The following is a 19,814-nucleotide window of genomic DNA, read 5'->3' as shown; positions in this document are numbered from 1 at the left end:
ATAATCCATGATGGTCAATCAATAAATGAAACAGTATATATTAAGTTCTTAGCCGTAGGTATTAATAAGACCTTGAACTGGAAGCTACATGTTGCAGATTAAAATAAATGTCTAATGTTGGTGACTTTTTTGTTAGGAATAATATTAGATTTCTTATATCAAAATGTTGACGATCGCTTTTCAGCAACAAAGATAACATTAATAAAACAGATACTAGAAGGAGAAATTACTTACGTTCTCCTTCACCCAGCTATAGCGCGGCACAGTAAGGAGTGAGGTATTCAGCCGAAAACATCTGAGTCCACATACTTACTGACGTGAATTGCTTGGAACACAAAATGGAAACATATTTTTGACTACTCCTTCTACTCCATAGGAGAGTGATGGAACGTGTATATATATATATATATATATATATATATATATATATGTGTGTGTGTGTGTGTGTGTGTGTGTGTGTGTGTGTGTGTGGGCGCATATATATATATATATATATATATATATATATATATATGTGTGTGTGTGTTATTGATAGAGAGAAAGAAGGGGAGTAAAACTGAGAAACTGAGTGAGAGAGCGAGAGAGAGAGAGAGAGATTTTGTGTGTGTTTGTGTGTATATGTGTGTGTGTGTGTGTGTGTGTGTGTGTGAGAGAGAGAGAGAGAGAGAGAGAGAGAGAGAGAGGGAGAGAGAGGGGGGACTGAAAATAGTTAAATCTCAATAAAGAAATAGCTTAAGACACTCATGTATATGATCAGGAAATTGTTAATGTACCACTGGTAAAGTGTACTATAATTGGAAAATTGACTTAGTTGGTGCATCGCTGTCCATGTTTTACATTAATGACGAGGTATAAAAAATTTTACACATGACACACTTATCATCTATAAAGAAATACTATAACAAAAAAAAGTTGTATAGATTGTCCAATCAGTTTTTGACAAGAATTCAAAATGATGCAATGTTTGGCTACGTGCTTTAAATGTTCTGTAATGTAAAATTGTGGACTTGGCGAAACTCAGAAAAATAATATCCTATGACTGCAAGATCACAGACACAACTGGAAAGATTTCAATACATATATTCAATCTACTCAAGAGTATGGCACCTATACCAAGTGGGACTGTTACAGAGCAACAAAGACATGCTCTAAGTAGGCTGTTTAGGTTTTTTTTATTGGTAACGCCACATAGTGCTCTATATGAAAATCACTGGCTGTGCTGTGTGCAGTCTGAGGCTGGTCGGCATTGTTGCAATAGTCGCTATTGTAGCGTTGGGCAGTTGGCTGTTAACAGCGCATAGCGTTGCGCAGTTGGAGGTGAGCCGCCAGCAGTGGTGGATGTGGGGAAGTGAGATGGCGGAATTTTGAGAGCGGACGATCTGGACGTGTGTCCATCAGAAAGAGTAAATTTGTAATATTGGATATCATGGACTGATACATATATTATGACTTTTGAACACTATTAAGGTAAATACATTGTTTGTGCTCTATCAAAATCTTTCTTTTGCTAACTATGCCTACCAGTAGTTAGTGCCTTCAGTAGTTTGAATCTTTTATTTAGCTGGCAGTAGTGGCGCTCGCTGTATTGCATTAGTTAGAGAAATGAAGAATTTTGTAAGTGATTTGTGAAACGTATAGGTCAATTTAGTCAGGGCCATTCTCTTGTAGGGATTACTGAAAGTCAGACTGCGTTGCGCTAAAAAATATTGTGTGTCAGTTTAAGCACAGTCGTGTATAATTTTTCCAAGGGGACGTTTAAATGCAAAGGAGGGCAGCACTAGTGGCCACAGATTTGCTTCAACCGTGGGAGAGTTCCACGGCGATGCCGAGAGACCTGGACTCGCTGACGCTTAAAGAGAGACGCCAAAAAGGCCGCAAAGCCTTCTCGCAAAGTTTTGAAGTGAGAAATATAGGAGTGTTCGGAGAGTCCAGACGTATCAGTCCCGCAGGAACAGCGGAGAGCAGAGCAGACTAATTGCAGCGTGCGCAGTGGAACGGGAAGTACCCCCCGCCACGAACTCCTCAGTGCTTCACAGAGCGGTCGCAGGCACTCACGTTGAGTCCGACCAGCGCCTGCACGTCCTCGCTGAAATGGTGGTAGGAGTCGGCAGCCACGTCGCCGTTCTGGCCGTCGGCGGTCAGGTTGGGTTGGGAGTGCAGCATGTGGTCCCAGATGCTGACGCCCTTGCCTGCAACACGCACACACCACTCGTATTCAGCACATCGGAGAAGAGCTTCTGACTATGCTGAGGGGAACACACTCTGAAATCTGGAGCTGAGGGGGTCTAAATACGTGGAACGGAAGTTTGTGTACGTTCAACTTACACAGAAATCACAATGCACTTAGAAGAGTCGAATGACATGGAAGGGAAGCAGTTTGTGACATGGGAACGAAACAGGAGTGTAATCTATTACCCATGTTACTCAATCTGAACACTGAGGAACCACTAAAAGAGCCAAGTAGAAACTTTAAAAAGGAAACTGATGTTTAGGTAGAAGAAATACATGTGACATTGTAATTCTGTCAGGGATGAAAATGACTTGAAAAATCTATTGAACGCGATGCACAGTGTCTTAAAAAAGTTATAAGACGAAGATAACACAGTAAAATACAGAGAATGTACTTCAATTACATCAGGCGATACTGACTGAAGTAGATGAGGAACTGTAGTAGACTCTTTTTTACTTGAACAGCAAAATAGCTGACATGGGCGAAGTATAGAGGGTACAATATGCAAACTGGCAATAGCTGCAAAAGCTTGTCTGACAAGAGAATTACGCAAGGGTTTGGAAGAGTCCTTAGATTTATAAAGAGAAAAATGTTGTTACGGGTTTGAAAAAATTGTTTATTCGCCAACGTATTTCTCCTTGAGCTCAACACATTCATGGAATCTTTGTTCCAGCTTCTTTAACCCACGAAAAAGTATCGATTGTCCTGCCAACCACTCATTCGCAACTTTTAACGATTTCTCAGTGTTCAGAAATGGTCTTTGCAGTGACGCGTGCGCGTACTTTCAGAATGCCTTGTGTGTGTGTGTGTGTGCTCGGCCTCAGTTCTCTACGTGTATTGCTACAGCTCTTTGTGTTCGTAACTAGTTTCTGCTAAATGTTACTTAAATATTATGGTCAACTTGTTAATGCTTCCGTGAAATAAAGTTATGTTCAGTTAAATTACTAAAATATTGTGTAAAAGTTGTTAATGCTTCTATGGAATAAAGTTGCGTTGTCTACGTATGGTACTTGTACCTGAAAACAACACTATTGGCGACGAGTCTAATCCTGTTCTCGCGGCAATTTCTGTTGAGTTTGCTCTTCCGTTTATTCTCACGATGGTGTTGTTGTGGTCTTCAGTCCTGAGACTGGTTTGATACAGCTCTCCAAGCTACTCTATCCCGTGCAAGCTTCTTCATCTCACAGTACCTACTGCAGCCTACATCCGTCTGAATCTGCTTAGTGTATTCATCTCTTGGTCTCCCTCTGCGATTTTTACCCTCCACGCTGTCCTCCAATACTAAATTACTGATCCCTTGACGCATCAGAACATGTCCTAACAACCGATCCCTTTTTATAGTCAAGTTGTGCCACAAACTCATCTTCTCCTCAATTCTATTCAGTACCTCCTCATTAGTTATGTGATCTACCCATCTAATCTTCAGCATTCTTCTGTAGCACCACATTTCGAAAGCTTCTATTCTCTTCTTGTCTAAACTATTTATCGTCCATGTTTCACTTCCATACATGGCTACACTCCATACAAATACTTTCAGAAACGACTTCCTGACACTTAAATCAATACTCGATGTAAACAAATTTCTCTTCTTCAGATACGCTTTACTTGCCTTTGCCAGTCTACATTTTATATCCTCTCTACTTCGACCATCATCATTTATTTTCCTCCCCATTTAGCAAAACTCCTTTACTACTTTAAGCGTCTCATTTCCTAATCTAACTCCCTCAGCATCACCGGATTTAATTCTACCACATTCCATTATTTTTGCTTTGCTTTTGTTGATATTCATCTTATATCTTCCTTTCAAGACACTGTCCATTCCGTTCAGCTGTTCTTCCAGGTCCTTTGCTGTCTATGACAGAATTACAATGTTATCGGCAAACCTCAAAGTTTTTATATCTTCTCCATGGATTTTAATTCCTACGCCAAATTTTTCTTTTGTTTCCTTTACTGCCTGCTCAATATACATATTGAATAACATCGGGGAGAGGCTACAACCCTGTCTCACTCCCTTCCCAACCACTGCTTCCCTTTCATGTCCCTCGACTCTTATAACTGCCATCTGGTTTCTGTACAAATTGTAAATAGCCTTTCGCTCCCTGTATTTTACCCCTACCATCCTCAGAATTTGAAAGAGAGTATTCCAATCAACATGTTCAAAAGCTTTCTCTAAGTCTACAAATGCTAGAAACGTAGGTTTGCCTTTTCTTAATCTAGCTTCTATGATAAGTCGTAGGGTCAGTATTGCCTCACGTGTTCCAATATTTCTACAGAATCCAGGTCCCATCTCCTCAAATTCCCAACTTCTTGCAGTTTCTTCAGTTTTAATCTACAGTTCATAAGCAATAGATTGTACTGAGAGTCCACATCTACCCCTTGAAATGTCTTACAATTTAGAACTTGTTTCCTGAATCTCTGTCTTACCATTATATAATCTATCTGAGACCTTCTAATCTCTCCAGGATTCTTCCATGTATACAACCTTCTTTTATGATTCTTGATCCAAGTGTTAGCTATGATTAAGTTATGCTCTGTGCAAAATTCTACCAGTCGGCTTCCTCTTTCATTCCTTAATCCTATTCCATATTCATCTACTACATTTCCTTCTATTCCTTTTCCTACTATCGAGTTCCAGTCACCCATGACAATTAAATTATCACCTCACTTCTCTATGTGAATAATTTCTTTTATCTCATCATACATTTCATCAATCTCTTCATCATCTGCGGAGGTAGTTGGCATATAAACTTGTATTACTGTAGTAGGCGTGGGATTCGTATCTGTCTTGGCCACAATAATGCGTTCACTATGCTGTTTGTAGTAGCTTACCCGCATTCCTATTTTCCTATTCATTATTAAACCTGCTCCTGCATTGTCCCTATTTGATTTGGTATTTATAACCCTGTATTCACCTGACCAAAAGTGTTGTTCCTCCTGAGTAGTCCCCGTCCTGAGATCCGAATGGGGGACTATTTTACCTCCTGAATATTTTACCCAAGAGGGCGCCATCATCATTTAACTATACAGTAAAGCTGCATGCCCTCAGAAAAAAATTACGGCTGTAGTTTGCCCTGGCTTTCAGCCGTTCGCAGTACCAGCACAGCAAGTCCGTTTTTGTTAGTGTTACAAGGCCAGATCAGTCATCCAGACTGTTGCCCCTGCAACTACTGAAAAGGCTGCTGCCCGTCAACCACACATTTGTCTGTCCTCTCAACAGATACCCCTCCGTTGTGGTCGCACCTACGATACGGTATCGCTGAGGGACGCAAGCCACCCGAGCAACGGCTAGGTCCTTGCTTCTTGGGGAGGGGAGGTGATGATGGTGTTACGAAGGTCATTTTACGTTGCTTGTCCGAACAGAAAGAATCATTCGTCACGGCGTTGCACCATCAATCAGAGAATCACAGGCTCTGGACGATCAAACCCAGATAATTCCGTCACTGGCTTTAAAAAATGGTTCTAATGGCTCTTAGCACTATGGGACTTAACATCTGAGGTGATCAGTCCCCTAGACTTAGAATTACTTAAACCGGATTAGCCTAAGGACATCACACACATCCATGCCCGAGGCAGGATTCGAACCTGCGACCGTAGTAGCAGCGCGGTCCCGGATCTAAGCGCCTAGAGCTGCTCGGCCACAGCGTCCAGCAGTCCCTGGCTTTCGTGTTATCTAGTCGGCATGTTCCTCAGTTTGTGTCGCCTGCTGATTTGCCCTCCGCGGCGCCCATCGTTTGTCTCCCTCCCTTTTCTGCGTACGATGAGTCCTTAGAGGAATGGGACGCGTACAAGGAATATCTGTGACAACTGTTTCAAGCTTTTGGGATTATTGACGCTATTTTGGGTCTTGGACTCTTCCTTTCATTGATATCGCTAAGAATGTATTAAGTTCCATGTCAAGTCGCCCTTTTACAAGATCTGTCTTCTTTAACGTTTGACCAAATGTGAGAAGTACTTTAAAAATACCGCCCTAAGCGCACTCTTGTTATTGCATTCCGGGTGACTTTTACCGCTGTAGGAAGCAACCACATCAGTCCTACCGAGCATGAGCGGCTGAGCTCCGCGGATTAAGTCGCCGTTATCATTTTATGATCGATGTGAATGAAGAGCCATATGCTGATCAGATGATGAGAGATGCTATAGTTTGTCTAGCTACGGATCGTGAGGTCCGAGAGTGTGCCCTACAGTGTGAAAATCCACCAATATCCGAGGTTTTAACTATTGCACAGTCGTTCGAGGTGTCGCGAGCTGCAGGTAACCAGGTTGGGTCATGGTGTAAGATATCAGCAATCCAACACTCTCCTCCACAGCTTAGACAGTTCGCAGGGGGGAGACATGGTTGCGGTGGTCCGCACACGACCACTCTGTCACTCCGGTGTAGCAGCCGCACTAACAAAGTAAACAGGCCAATAAACAGCAACATACGCATTTCATGCTCCCGTCCCGCCCTTATTGTTTCATTAACCAACAGCGCCCAGACTGTCCAAAACACTGAGCTACCCGTCATAATTGCAACAAAAAAGGTCACATTGCTTCTGTTTGTGAAGAAAAAATTCAGCATGGCGATCCTGAAGCGGATCTGGATGTAAAGATTGTATCGTGTAATACTGTTGCGCCAAACAAACTTTTCACTGATGTTATGGTTTTCCGTAAAGTTATGCACATTCAGATGGGTACATGAGTTACGGTAACATTACAAACTTATATGGCCTTGGGCGTTTGGCCTCGGGCTCCCCTCCTCTTCTCTCCTTAGCGCTCGAGGTAGCCGCGCGGTCTTAGATGCCTTGCCACGGTTCGCGCGGCTCCACCTCCCCCCCCCCCCCCCCCCCCCCATCGGAGGTTCGAGTCCTCCGTGGGGCATGGGTGTGTGTGTTGTCCTTAGCGTAAGTTAGTTTAAGTTAAATTAGATAGTGTGTAAGCCTAGGGACATACGACCTCAGCAGTTTGGTCCCATAGGAACCTACCACAAATTTCCAAAATTTCTTCTCTCCGTGTCACGAAAGTTAGCAGATTCCTATTCTCTGCCCCAGTGACGCTCACGTCTGTAGTCCGGTCACTAACTTTTCCTGTTGTAGTGTACACAAGTATCGAGAATCTTTTTGGATTAGATGCTTTTAAGTTGTTTGGTTTTACCGTTTTAGGTGAAGTGAATTTAGTATCTCAACAAGTGTCGTATACACAGTTAGATGCGTCATGTTCTGAGGTTTCTTCTTTGTTATCTCCTGGAGTTGAGTGCGTCAACAGTTTTCAAGCGCCCATTACCATGAAACCTTCAGCTCGGCCTCATTTATCTGGGCCTCTCCAGTTCCAGTGCCACTCGGGGGACAACTCAAAGGTGCATTAGATCGCCTCGTGGAATCCGGCGTTGTTCGTCAGCCTATTGCATCAAGTGTAGGGTTAACTACCTTAGTTCTGGTAAATAAACTGTCAGGCCTCTTTACACCTCTGCGACGATTTTAAAGTTTTTGTGAACGTGCAGTCTATTAAAGTGGATACATACCCCATACCGTACCCGGACTAATTCTTTGCAAATTTTATCAGGAGATCAATATTTCTCAAAAATTGACTTGCCTTATGCCTGTTTACAACTCTCTTAAGATGTGGAGTGACAACGCATGTCAGTTCTCAATAATACTTTTCGACTGTACCAATACTTGCGGTTGCCTTTTGAAGTCGCCAGCATTCCCGCTATTTGTTAACGTTTTTGGGAACAACTTGCAGCGTCTGTGCCGGCTTGTGAAAACTATTTCAATGATACTGTAGTTTCCGATGCCTCTACAGAGGAACATTTACATAATCTCCGTCGCAGCCTTGTCCAAAATATTTCCACTTGGAGGCTTGCCCACGACGTTAGTGTCCAATAACGGTCTACAATTTTCAGCACAAGAGTCTGCTGCATTTTGCGATTCCCTTGGTATCTGTGACATCCTCGCCCCGCCGTTCCATCCACAATCTAAAAATAAGGCGGAACGCCATCGTTAACGCTCAAAATTGAGATGAACATGTATGTTGCCACCTCTTCATCTGATGTTTCGCGCTGTTTGGAGAGAAGAGGGTGGCGGAGATACTTCTTGAGCGACATCCAAGGACACTGCTACACCTTCTGTGACTTTCACCTGTCAGCCAGCGCACCTCTTCCGGTCGGTTGTGGCTGTATAGGCGCCGGTTTCGAATGTCACCCTAAATGGATTCCAGCTGTCATCGACTCTCTGTCACAGTGAATTCTCTTTTTTCTTGCGGCATGTCCACTTCAGCCGGAAAATAAAAACCAATATTACTGCCAAGCAATTACTAATGCATGTAACACAAAGAAAAAGGCTTAATGCCAAATCATCAGAATGAATCTACATTCATTTTAGCTAGGAAAAGCAAAGGACTTCTCAACTCATCTTCGTGTGTGGTGTGTTCAAAGAGTAACAGAAATTTTATAATTCCATGTGATGTGTTAGTCCGATTCGCATGATTTTTTTTTTTTCATTTTTGAGCTGGTAACACGTATGAAAAGTATCTGTACAGTGTTAGCCATATCGGACACCTACATCAAATATATTCGCAGTTGCGAATAAGGACAATAATCAGCTGTAGAATGGAATGACGACAGTGGAAATTAGTGCCGGACCGCAACTCGAACCAGCATTCCAAGCTTGTCGCGAGAGGTCGCCTTACCATTTGGCTGACTCACGGTCAGATACAAACCTCCGTATGTTGTCAATATGCATGAATGTCCAAAGGATCTTTGCATCGTAATCAGAATAACGCAGGCACTGCGATATCGTATAGATTACATGTGTTTTCCTAACGTCGTTGGAACTTTATTTCGTTTAAAAATGCATCAGAGAATTTGTATTAAATTTTATTATCGTAACGGCATTGCAGCAAGTTTCTGAGATCTTCCCTACTGCTTCTGGTCAATCTGCTGTGGGTAATCCGGCCGGAGTGGCCGAGCGGTTCTAGGCGCTTCAGTCTGAAACCGCGCGACTGCTACGGTCGCAGGTTCGAATCCTGCCTCGGGCATGGATGTGTGTGATGTGCTCAGGTTGGTTAGGTTTAAGTAGTTCTAAGTTCTAGGGGACTGATGACCTCAGATGTTAAGTCCCATAGTGCTCAGAGCCATTTTTTTTTTTTGTTAAGTCCCATTGTGCTCAGAGCCATTTGAACCACTTGCTGTGGGTAAAACATGGATTTACGAGTGGTGTAAGCGTTTCGAAGACTGCCATGAAGATGCTGAAGATAACGAACGTAATCAGCCGATGAAACCGTGCAAACGGTGAAAGAAATGATTATGAACGATCACCAAGTCATGGTCACAGAAGTCATTTAAGATGCTGGAAAGTCAGCTGGTTCATGTAACGATATTTTTCGGTTCTTTTGTGTATGAAAAGTGTGAAAGCAATTTGTTCGAAGCTGTTGAAATCCGGACAGAAACAGCAGTGAATACAAACAGTTGTTTAGGATCTGCCAGATGAAGTCAACAACGATTCATAGCTGTTAAAACATGTAATCGCAAATGATGAAACATGGGTTTGCGGATATGACGTCAAAACTAAGGCCATATCGTCCGAGTGGAAGCATTCTGGATCACCAGAATCGTAAAAACTTCGACAAGCGCGGTCAAATGTGGTGGTTATGCTCATTGTGTTCTTCGATTTTAACGCTGTAGAGCACCATGAATTCTTTCCACAAGATCGAGCTATCAATAAAAAGTGCTGTCTACAATTCCGAAGTTGTTTGCTTGAAGCAATCTAGCAAACGCCCGCTTTCGTGACAAGACAAATTAATGGCCTTTGCACGTCCACATTACACCTGTGCACACTTCATTGTTGTTCGTGACTTTATGGCCAGAAACAATACTTTGACGATGTCCCAGCTCCCAATTCGTCAAACATGACCCCATGGCACGGGGGGTAAGGCACTCATCTTGACCAAAACTGAACTGACTAACGCAGTCGTTGTGCAGTACAGCACACGCTCTCCACATTGATTCATTCTTTCCCTCCTCTGTCTTACTGCAGATGACGTTTAACGTTGTCATTTGTACTGGAAATAAAGCACATGGGACTGGCCTATCTGTATCCTTCCGCATCAAGGAAGAACACTGAGACTCTGTAATGATTCATCAACTTGACGTCTTGTAAAGATGTCCGTGTGCCGCTGCTGATGTAGCACTCAGATCGCGAATAGGTTGTTTTTGAGTCGAGGCCGTAAGAAGATAGTGAGTTGACTAAGAGTCTCAGCTCTACGAAATAACCTGTCAATTTCCAATCTTGGGACGCCATTAGCTTTTCGTTTATTCATAATACACGAAGCTAGTAAAGCGATAAGCTGCTGATAAGATCTTTTACATACATGTGCCTGCAACATCACATGTTTCACAGTCCACTTTAGGAACACTAATAAGTCTTGTACAATAAGTATCTTGGAGAAATTACGTTCATAAACAAGTTACACTCCTTGAAAGTCTCTTCGGGTTTGCTGCCGGATGCTAAAATCAACTTGACTCGATATTTCGGCGATTCAACTGGTCGCCATCTCAGCGAGACTCATCAGCAGAATCAGCATTCTCCTGAAGATGGCGACCAGTTGGATCGCCGAAATATCAAGTCGATTTTAGGATCCGGAAGCAAATCCGAAGAGACTTTCAAGACTTATTACGCCGGGAAAGCCTACGAAGTTACACTCCCACTCTGTACTTTGCACACAGAGTCGCAATTATTAAATATAATTTTATATGATACCAAACGCAGATCTTAATCGTGCGACTGTTGATGCAAACTGTACACTCAACAGCAAAAAAAAGTCCATTGTAGACAAAATGCCAGAAAAATCAGACAGTTTGGTAATAGCATTGCGAAAACCGATCCATAGAGTGACGTCAGACATAGCAAGCGTGTCACTCCTTTGGGAATATCCGACGGGCACACAGTATTCAATTATACTCCTTGAAGTAAGGATTGATTACGGCAGCATGTGGATATCAACGAATATGAGGTACAGAGGCTATAACAATTTTAGGAACGCGCTTAGAATGGCTTACCATCTACAGGTCAGGAATAACTAAGAATGGAAGACCAATTTTAACAACAATTTTTTTTTTTACTAAATCTCTCATCTTCATCTTTTGTTAGTTGAATTGATAGCTTTTCACATTTTAGAAAGAAGATAAGAGCCACATAATTACCTTGTGCCTCTTGTGGCCTAATTGTTAGCTGCGCCTCGAGCCCTGAGCGGGAAGTCTGTTAGTTTAGGGCCTTATTGTAACGTTGCGGGCGCCTTGACAGTTTTCCCTCAGTCTTATTTGTGTCTTTGTGCGTGTCATTTCCTCGTTTGGTTCCTACTGTTGGTTGTTGCATGAGTCAGTTGGTAGCGGTGTAGTCCGCTCATAACGTCCGCCATGAGTTCCATGTGTGTTCCAAGAGGAAAAACAGTCAGCTTCAGTTTCGACAAATCCACGAGTTCCGTGCAGCCCGGATCTTTGGAGATACACGAGCAGTCCGTTGATACGATGCGTGTAACATCTGATCAGCTTCGTACTGCCTACTTTGATTCTGATAACTATGTCCTTTTGGTAAAGTTCTTGGATCCACTACAAGTAGATAGGTTGCATTTGCGTCATGGTTCTCCAGTTTTCCTTAAGCGTCCTGATCATTCCGTAAGTATGGTGTTTCTTGTTCCCGGAAAGCTTTAAACATCACATGGTCTTTCTTGCTAACGCGGAAGCGCATTATATCAATGTCCGAATATTCAGTCTCAAGCCGGAAGTTGGCGACAGTTTACTTAAGCAGCTATTGTCCCTTCTGGTGATGTGACGGTTACGCGACGCGAACGCTAGTCCGCTTAACACCAGTTTCAATGTTAGAGCAGAATCTGTTCAGTGGAAATCGTAGTTAAACGTAACATTCCTCCCATCTACGGTCGGTGGTTAACGCATTCATACAACGTATAGTGGGGAAGTGGGGACATGCTTTCTCTTGAATGAAACCAGCTATCTTAGGTCTAATTGCCCATGTCAGTTGCTTGTACTGAAGCCCTCATTCGACCAGCGTCGTAATCTGACGTCGACTGACGTCGTTTCTGCTGCTCAGGAGCAGTTAAGCTGATCGTGCGATAATTCTCGCACTTGTCATCTGTTGCCGCCTTCGGAATTGTGTGGATGATGCTGTTCCGAAAGTCAGATGGTATGCCGCCAGACTCATATATTCTACACACCAACGTGAATAGTCGTTTTGTTGCCACTTCCCCCAATGATTTTAGAAATTCTGATGGAATGTTATCTATCCCTTCTGCCTTATTTGACCGTAAGTCCTCCAAAGCTCTTTTAAATTCCGATTCTAATACTGGATCCCCTATGTCTTCTAAATCGACTCCTGTTTCTTCTTCTATCACATCAGACAAACCTTCACCCTCATAGAGGCTTTCAATGTATTCTTTCCACCTATCTGCTCTCTCCTCTGCATTTAACAGTGGAATTCCCGTTGCACTCTTAATGTTACCACCGCTGCTTTTAATGTCACCAAAGGCTGTTTTGACTTCCCTGTATGCTGAGTCTGTCCTTCCGACAATCATATCTTTTTCGATGTCTTCACATTTTTCCTGCAGCCATTTCGTCTTAGCTTCCCTGCACTTCCTATTTATTTCATTCCTCAGCGACTTGTGTTTCTGTATTCCTGATTTTCCCGGAACATGTTTGTACTTCCTCCTTTCGTCAACTGAAGTATCTCTTCTGTTACGCATGGTTTCTTCGCAGCTACCTTCTTTGTACCTATGTTTTCCTTCCCAACTTCTGTGATGGCCCTTTTTAGAGATGTCCATTCCTCTTCAACTGTACTGCCTACTGCGCTATTCCTTATTGCTGTATCTATAGCGTTAGAGAACTTCAAACGTATCTCGTCATTCCTTGGTACTTCCGTATCCCACTTCTTTGCGTATTGATTTTTCCTGACTAATGTCTTGAACTTCAGCTTACTCTTCATCACTACTATATTGTGATCTGAGTCTATATCTGCTCCTGGGTACGCCTTACAATCCAGTATCTGATTTCGGAATCTCTGTCTGGCCATGATGTAATCTAATTGAAATCTTCCCGTATCTCCCGGCCTTTTCCAAGTATACATCCTCCTCTTGTGATTCTTGAACAGGGTATTCGCTATTACTAGCTGAAACTTGTTACAGAACTCAATTAGTCTTTCTTCTCTTTCATTCTTTGTCCCAAGCCCATATTCTCCTGTAACCTTTTCTTCTACTCCTTCCCCTACTGTTAGCAACATTCATCTCCAAAAGCATCGACAAGTTACGACAGGTTTTGCTCTGGCGTCACTCTTCCTTCCTGGACGATTTGGAGCCATTTGTGATGACTACTAGGTCGGAGGGTCGGATGTGATTACACACCCATTGTTCATATTTCTGTACTACGCCTGGGAGATGGCCACGATCGTACGAGGATTTCCATACCGTTTCGGCATTATCCGGCAAATACAGTGGAAGAGTTCCTCGTAATCTAGATGTGCACGAGGGTTTGATATTTCCACCTTCGTCTTGGGATCTGTTTGCTGTTATTACCGCTAGAGGGAGATTTCTCGGCCGGAACTGATATAGCAGCAGTGATTCGTAGCGACCGCAATTTTCTCGGTAACTGCTCGGTAGTCTGTTCGCAAGCATGTCCGTTCGATGTTACGCATCCACTGTCGGAGACTGAGTGAGGGTGGCGGTCTACCCTCTATTGGACGACATGAGTTTCTCCGTAGCTACCGCAGATACTGGACGCCGCTCTTTAAAGGGGCGCTGCAAGTACAGTATCTTTGGCTGGAAGCATCATAATTCTGCTATGACGCCACGTTATATAGTAATGTAGTGTGGTATCTCTTATGAAATATGTTTGGTTAGAACTCGGTAGTTCTTGTAGAATTCTCTATGACGTCACTATTTCTACCGTCGTGTTCTTTTCTGACAGTATGACACACTAGTATTGGGGTGGTGGCTTAGGAAAGATACAGGAATCGGGACCAGAGGTGAGGACATCACTACGTCGATGCGACACAATGTGATGTCGTGACTCGAAGCGGCGCGACGCTGCACTTCGACGTGGCGTCTTGCGCGACACGACGCGATGTCGACACGTAACTCGCGTAATTGGGTACATCGTGCAAAACTGTGGAAAATGCGTAAAACTGAGAGAACTAACGTATTATTTGTTTGGGTGTAGCGTCTGTTGGGGGTCTCGAAATATTAAAAAAAAAAAATGATTCAAATGGCTCTGAGCGCTATGTGACTTAACTTCTGAGGTCATCAGTCCCCTAGAACTTAGAACTACGTAAACCTAACTAACCTAAAGACAACACACACATCCATGCCCGAAGCGGCATTCGAACCTGTGACCGTAGCGGTCGCGCGGTTCCAGACTGTAGCGCCTAGAACCGCTCGACCACAACGGCCGGGAATATTCAACATATAGACCTACAATGACCTAGATTGTTGTAGACAAATAGACACATTCTCTTCCTATACTGCTCACCTGCACCTCCCAGTTATAAAGATGAAGGTTTAGATGGCGTCTAAAGGGGAGGGAAATCTGTTGCCGCCATTTTTATGACATCTGACGCAATTATCTTGTATGTAGGTAGCACAGTTGGCTGTGTGATTGCCCTGGGTGAACCTGATCAATTTCCCTGGGGAAAATGAGGAAGCAAGGAGCCCAAATAGTTCACCTGACACCAGATGTGTAACATAACATTGTATGGGACGAGATTGTTATGTCGACCAGAATGTCACACCTAGCCTCCTTACCCTATACGTTGAAATAAACTTCTTTAAAATATCAAGAATGTAGGAAAAGACATTTCGATTTCCCATAAAGATAATACACTAAGTAGCAGATAGGCGCATTAAAAAGACACTTACACATAATCTTTCGGACGCAGCCTGCATCGGTAAAACGGGAAACACAGCATAACATGTTTGGCGACTTAGTGATCCTCAACCTACTTCCAAATGGAGAAGAATTGCCTTGCTAAATTCACTCATTATATTCGCGTCAGTTGCACTAAATAATCTGAGTGATTTTCATTTCAGGCGTGACATCAGGATACGAATTTGTTGTGTTCAATCCAGGGAAGTCGTTCCACGGAGAAAATACCATTTATCTAGTCGTTTACGTTTCAAATTATCTATGTTAGCTGTCATTACAGACGAAAGTATCCGGACACCCTCAAAAACATACGTCTTTCATAGTGTGCTGCCACCTACTGCTAGGTACTCCATGTCAGCGACCTCAGTAGTCATTGGACTTCGTGAGAGAGCAGAATGGGGCGTTCCGCGGAACTCACGGACTTCGAACGTGGTCAGATGATTGGATGTCACTTGTCTCGTACGTTTGTATGCGAGATTTCCACACTTCTAAACATCACTAGGTCAAATGTTTCACTGTCTCTGGTGTGATAGTGAAGTAGAACCATGAAGGGACACGTACAGCAGAAAAGCGTAGAGGCCGACTTCGTCTGTTGACTGACAGAGACCACCGACAGTTGAAGAGGGTCGTAATGTGTAATTGGTAGACATCTATCCAGACCATCACACAGGAATTCCAAACTGTTTCAGGATCCACTGCAAGTATTATGGCAGTTAGGCGGGAGGTGAGAAAACTTAGATTTCATGGTCGAGCGGCTGCTCATAAGCCACACATCACGCCAATAAATGCTAAACGACGCCTCTCTTAGTGTACGGAACATTGGACGATTGATCAGTGTAAAAACGTTGTGTGGAGTGACAAATAACGGTACACAATGTGGCCATCCGATGGTAGGATGTTGTTATGGCGAATGCCCGGTGAACATCATCTGCGAGCGAGTGTAATTCCAACAGTAAAATTCGGAGGCGGTGATGTTATGGTGTGGTCGTGTTTTTCGTGGAGAAGGCTTGCACCCCTTGTTGTTCTGCGTGGCACTATCACAGCGCGGGCCTACATTGATGATTTAAGCACCTTCTTGCTTCCCACTGTGGAAGAGCAATTCGGGGATGGCAATTGCATCTTTCAACGCGATGGAGCATCTCTTCACAATAAACGGCCTGTGTCGGAATGTGTCACGACGATGACATCCCTGTAATGGACTGGCCTGCACAGAGTTCTGAGCTGAATCCTACTGAACACCTTTCTGAGGTTTTGGAACGCCGACTTCGTGCCATGCCTCACCGACCGACATCGATACAACTCCATGAAGAATGGACTGCCATTCACCAAGAAACCTTTCAGCACGTGATTGTATTTATGCCTGCGAGAATGGAAGCTGTCAGAAACACTAAGCGTGAGCCAACACCATATTGAATTCCAACATTACCGATGGAGGGCGCCACGAACTTGTAAGTCATTTTCAGCCAGGTGCCCGGGTACTTTTGATAACATAGTGTAGCAATGACTGGAGAGGGACAGCAGCACTGCCCTGCTAGCGTAGTGGTAACGGGATCGCTGTCTGAAGTATAAATATCGTTCCCTTTTTCTGCTAAGACTGAAATCGTGGCTCAGTGGTTAGCGTCGCGGCTTCCCAGTTTTGCCGGCATGGTAACTCAGCGTGTTCGGTCAGAGGGCTGTCTGCTCTCTGCCTTAAGAAGACTGAGTTAAATATTCATCCATGAACTTGAATGGGTGTCTTGTGACGTCCGCCAAGATCAAACGTCGAGGGAAAAAGAAGCATTGGCTCTAAACTGTGAGTTGGAAGCGTACTGGAGGACTATTATTTTGCATTTACGTTTCTCCTCTCCTTTACGTTGCTGGATCGAAAATCGGCAAGGATATCTTAAGAAAACCTGTGTCTCATAAGAATTATCATAACATTCATTCAGTTCGTTTTAGATCTGAAGGTGAAAAACTTAAGAAATTCCTGAATTACACATTTGTTAATACCAACATTTTTCTACTTCAGCCAGTAGTATCTAAAATTATTTTGTGAATACATTATTTGCTTAGATACTGAGTGGCACCGAACAATTTGTAAGTGGGTAAACAACATAATTTCGTCTGTAGCAGAATGAGCCCTGGCCACGGCAACGATAAACAACAGTTTCCCACCGTCAACAACCAGGATGTGGATGGAACGTAAATCTTATTTCAGGACCTAATCTAATGTTTTGTTACGTAAATATCGTTCTCTATTTCAGTTAAATCCTCTGTAGTTATTATGGTTACAAAATTGTTTCTTTTGAGCCCATATAAACGTGTATAGCGTTCGGCATGTCTTAAACCAGTGAAAACGCTTGGAGGCTATTGTAAAGCTAAAATAATGCCGTCGACATAAATCTTGGCAACATCAAGCTGTTTCCTTACACTACTGCTCATCAGCTTTTGCTGAACTGAAAAATTGTGGTTCAAATAAATGTTACAGACTTTTCTGACAGATTACATCAGAACATGACACTTTCTCGCTTTTTTACTTGTTAGCATTAGTACTCATATGATGTAACGCAATGCATCGTGTCAAGTAAAGTAACATGGTACACGATATCATGTTGTATAACATGACAAATGCTATCATGTCATCCAACGCGGAAGTTGTGTACAAGTCAGTGAAGTTAGGATATATCACTCTGTGATACATTCTATCATCGATGCACACCCACCCTCGTATACTTTCTTCTGTAGCTTCATCCCACTCTCTAGAAGCATATAAATGTGTGCCTATTTGATCTTACAAAAAAAACTATCCACCCCATGCTCATAGCTCGGATAGGAACCGAACACCAGTATCCCCCAAACCGCGATTCCACTTGCAGCCTTTTCATACGTACATAGGCAAAAAAAAAAAAAAAAAAAAAAAAAAAAAAAAAAAAAAAAAAAAAAATCGAGTGAAGTGGTGCAGTGGCTGGCACACTGGACTCGCTTTCGGGAGGACGATAGTTGAAACCCGTGTCCGGCCATTGTGATTTAGATTTTCCGTGATTTCCCTAAATCGCTTCAGGCAAATGGCTGGATGGTTCCTTTGAAAGGGCACGGCCGACTTCGTTTCCCATTCTTCCCTAGTCAGATGGTACCTATGACCTCGCTGTTTTGTTGTACCCTCCCCCGGACCTACTAAAAAAAAGCAACAAAAACAAAAAACAAAAAACAAAAACGCAACACGAAGGAATTATTCCAACGGGAAGGAAATGGATAGATATGATCTACGTGTACCGACAAACGAACAAATGCGAACAGTTTCATAAAAATTGGATGATTTATTCAAGACAATTAGCTTGACAAACTGAGCAAATCAATAACGCATTAGTCCACCTCTGACCCTTATGCAAGCAGTTACTGGGCTTGGCACTGATTGATAGAGTTGTTGGATTTCGTCCTGAGGGATTCTGTTGAACTGACGCGTTATATTATCAAAATCACGAAGTGGTTGGAGGAGCGTGTCTATAATGTTCCAAACCGTATCAAATGGAGAGAGGTCCGGCGACCATGGTGGCCAAGGCAGGGTTTGGCAGGCACGAAGACAAGTAGTAGAAACTCTTACCGTGTGCAGGCGGCATTATATTGCTGAAATACAAGCCCAGGATGGCTTGGCATAAAGGACAACAAACTGGGCCGTAGAATATCGTAAACGTACCGCTGTACTGTAGGAATGCCGCGGAGTACAACCAAAGTGGTCGTGGTATAAACAGAAATGGCACCACGGACCACTACCACTGTTGGGCCGTATGGCGGGCGATAGTGAGGTTGGTATCCCAACGTTGTTGCGGCATCTCCCAACACGTTTTTGTAGGTCGCCGGGGCTGAGTTTGAAGCAGATCACTGAGTTCCGGGCCGAAGACGTGTCTGAAGACTGCAGTGAATATCAACCTGAGTGTCACTCTCCAGACGACCCGACATCCAGGAGTTATGGTCTCGGGTGCCATTTGTCTTCATAGCAGGACACCTGTGGTTGTTCGTGGCTAGCCTTCCTGGGCTTACATTTGAGAAAGATAATGTCTCGCCTGCACATAGCGGGAATTTATGCTGCTTGTGATGGGGCCTGCCGAACCCTACATTGGCCAGCAAGGTCGCCGGGTCTATCTTCATTTCGGAGCCCTCCAGCTACTTCGGGGTTTTGACGATGTAACCCCCCAGTTGAGCAGAACGTAGCATGATATCCCTCAGGAGAGCATCCAACAACCTTTCCAGTTAATGCCAATCTGAATAACTACTTGAATAATGGCCACAGGTGGACCAACGCGTTATTGACATGCTCAGTTTGTGACACTCTTTCTCTTGAATAAATAATCTAAGTTTTGCTGAAATTGTAATCAGTTGTTTCTCTGTACACGTACATCAGCTCTACAGATTCCCGTCCCTTTCGGATAATTCCTACGTGGTGCGTCGATTTTTTTTATTTTTTTTGTTTTGTCGTTTCCGCGTTGTAATGATAAAGGGAATGACAAATAGATATCGAGACCAGCAGCCCCACTGTTGAAATCACCATGCAAGAATTTGAAAACATCGTTGCGATGGCGGAAAGCAGCTAAAGTAACGAGTATATATTATATGAAAATGCAATAGATTAAACTGCTGTGCATCTGAAATCCGTGTGCTAGCAGGACAGAGCGGTTTTGGGGTTATATTAGTGTAAAGGGGCCAAAATAA

General features: G+C 43.3%; 1 protein-coding gene across 1 annotated transcript in view; it reads right to left on the bottom strand.

Annotated features, from left to right (window-relative positions):
• LOC124622564 (myrosinase 1-like) overlaps positions 1-19,814 on the bottom strand; it is a 118,665-nt gene that overhangs the window by 76,085 nt on the left and 22,766 nt on the right. The window contains exon 2 of the mRNA XM_047148307.1: positions 2,056-2,189. Coding sequence (XP_047004263.1) covers positions 2,056-2,189 — 134 coding nt within the window. The remainder of the gene's footprint in view (positions 1-2,055; positions 2,190-19,814) is intronic.

Source organism: Schistocerca americana, chromosome 7, assembly GCF_021461395.2.
Source record: "Schistocerca americana isolate TAMUIC-IGC-003095 chromosome 7, iqSchAmer2.1, whole genome shotgun sequence".
Taxonomy (NCBI): domain Eukaryota; kingdom Metazoa; phylum Arthropoda; class Insecta; order Orthoptera; family Acrididae; genus Schistocerca; species Schistocerca americana.
The sequence above is the reverse complement of the archived record's forward strand: the minus strand, read 5'-3'. Positions and strand labels throughout refer to the sequence as shown.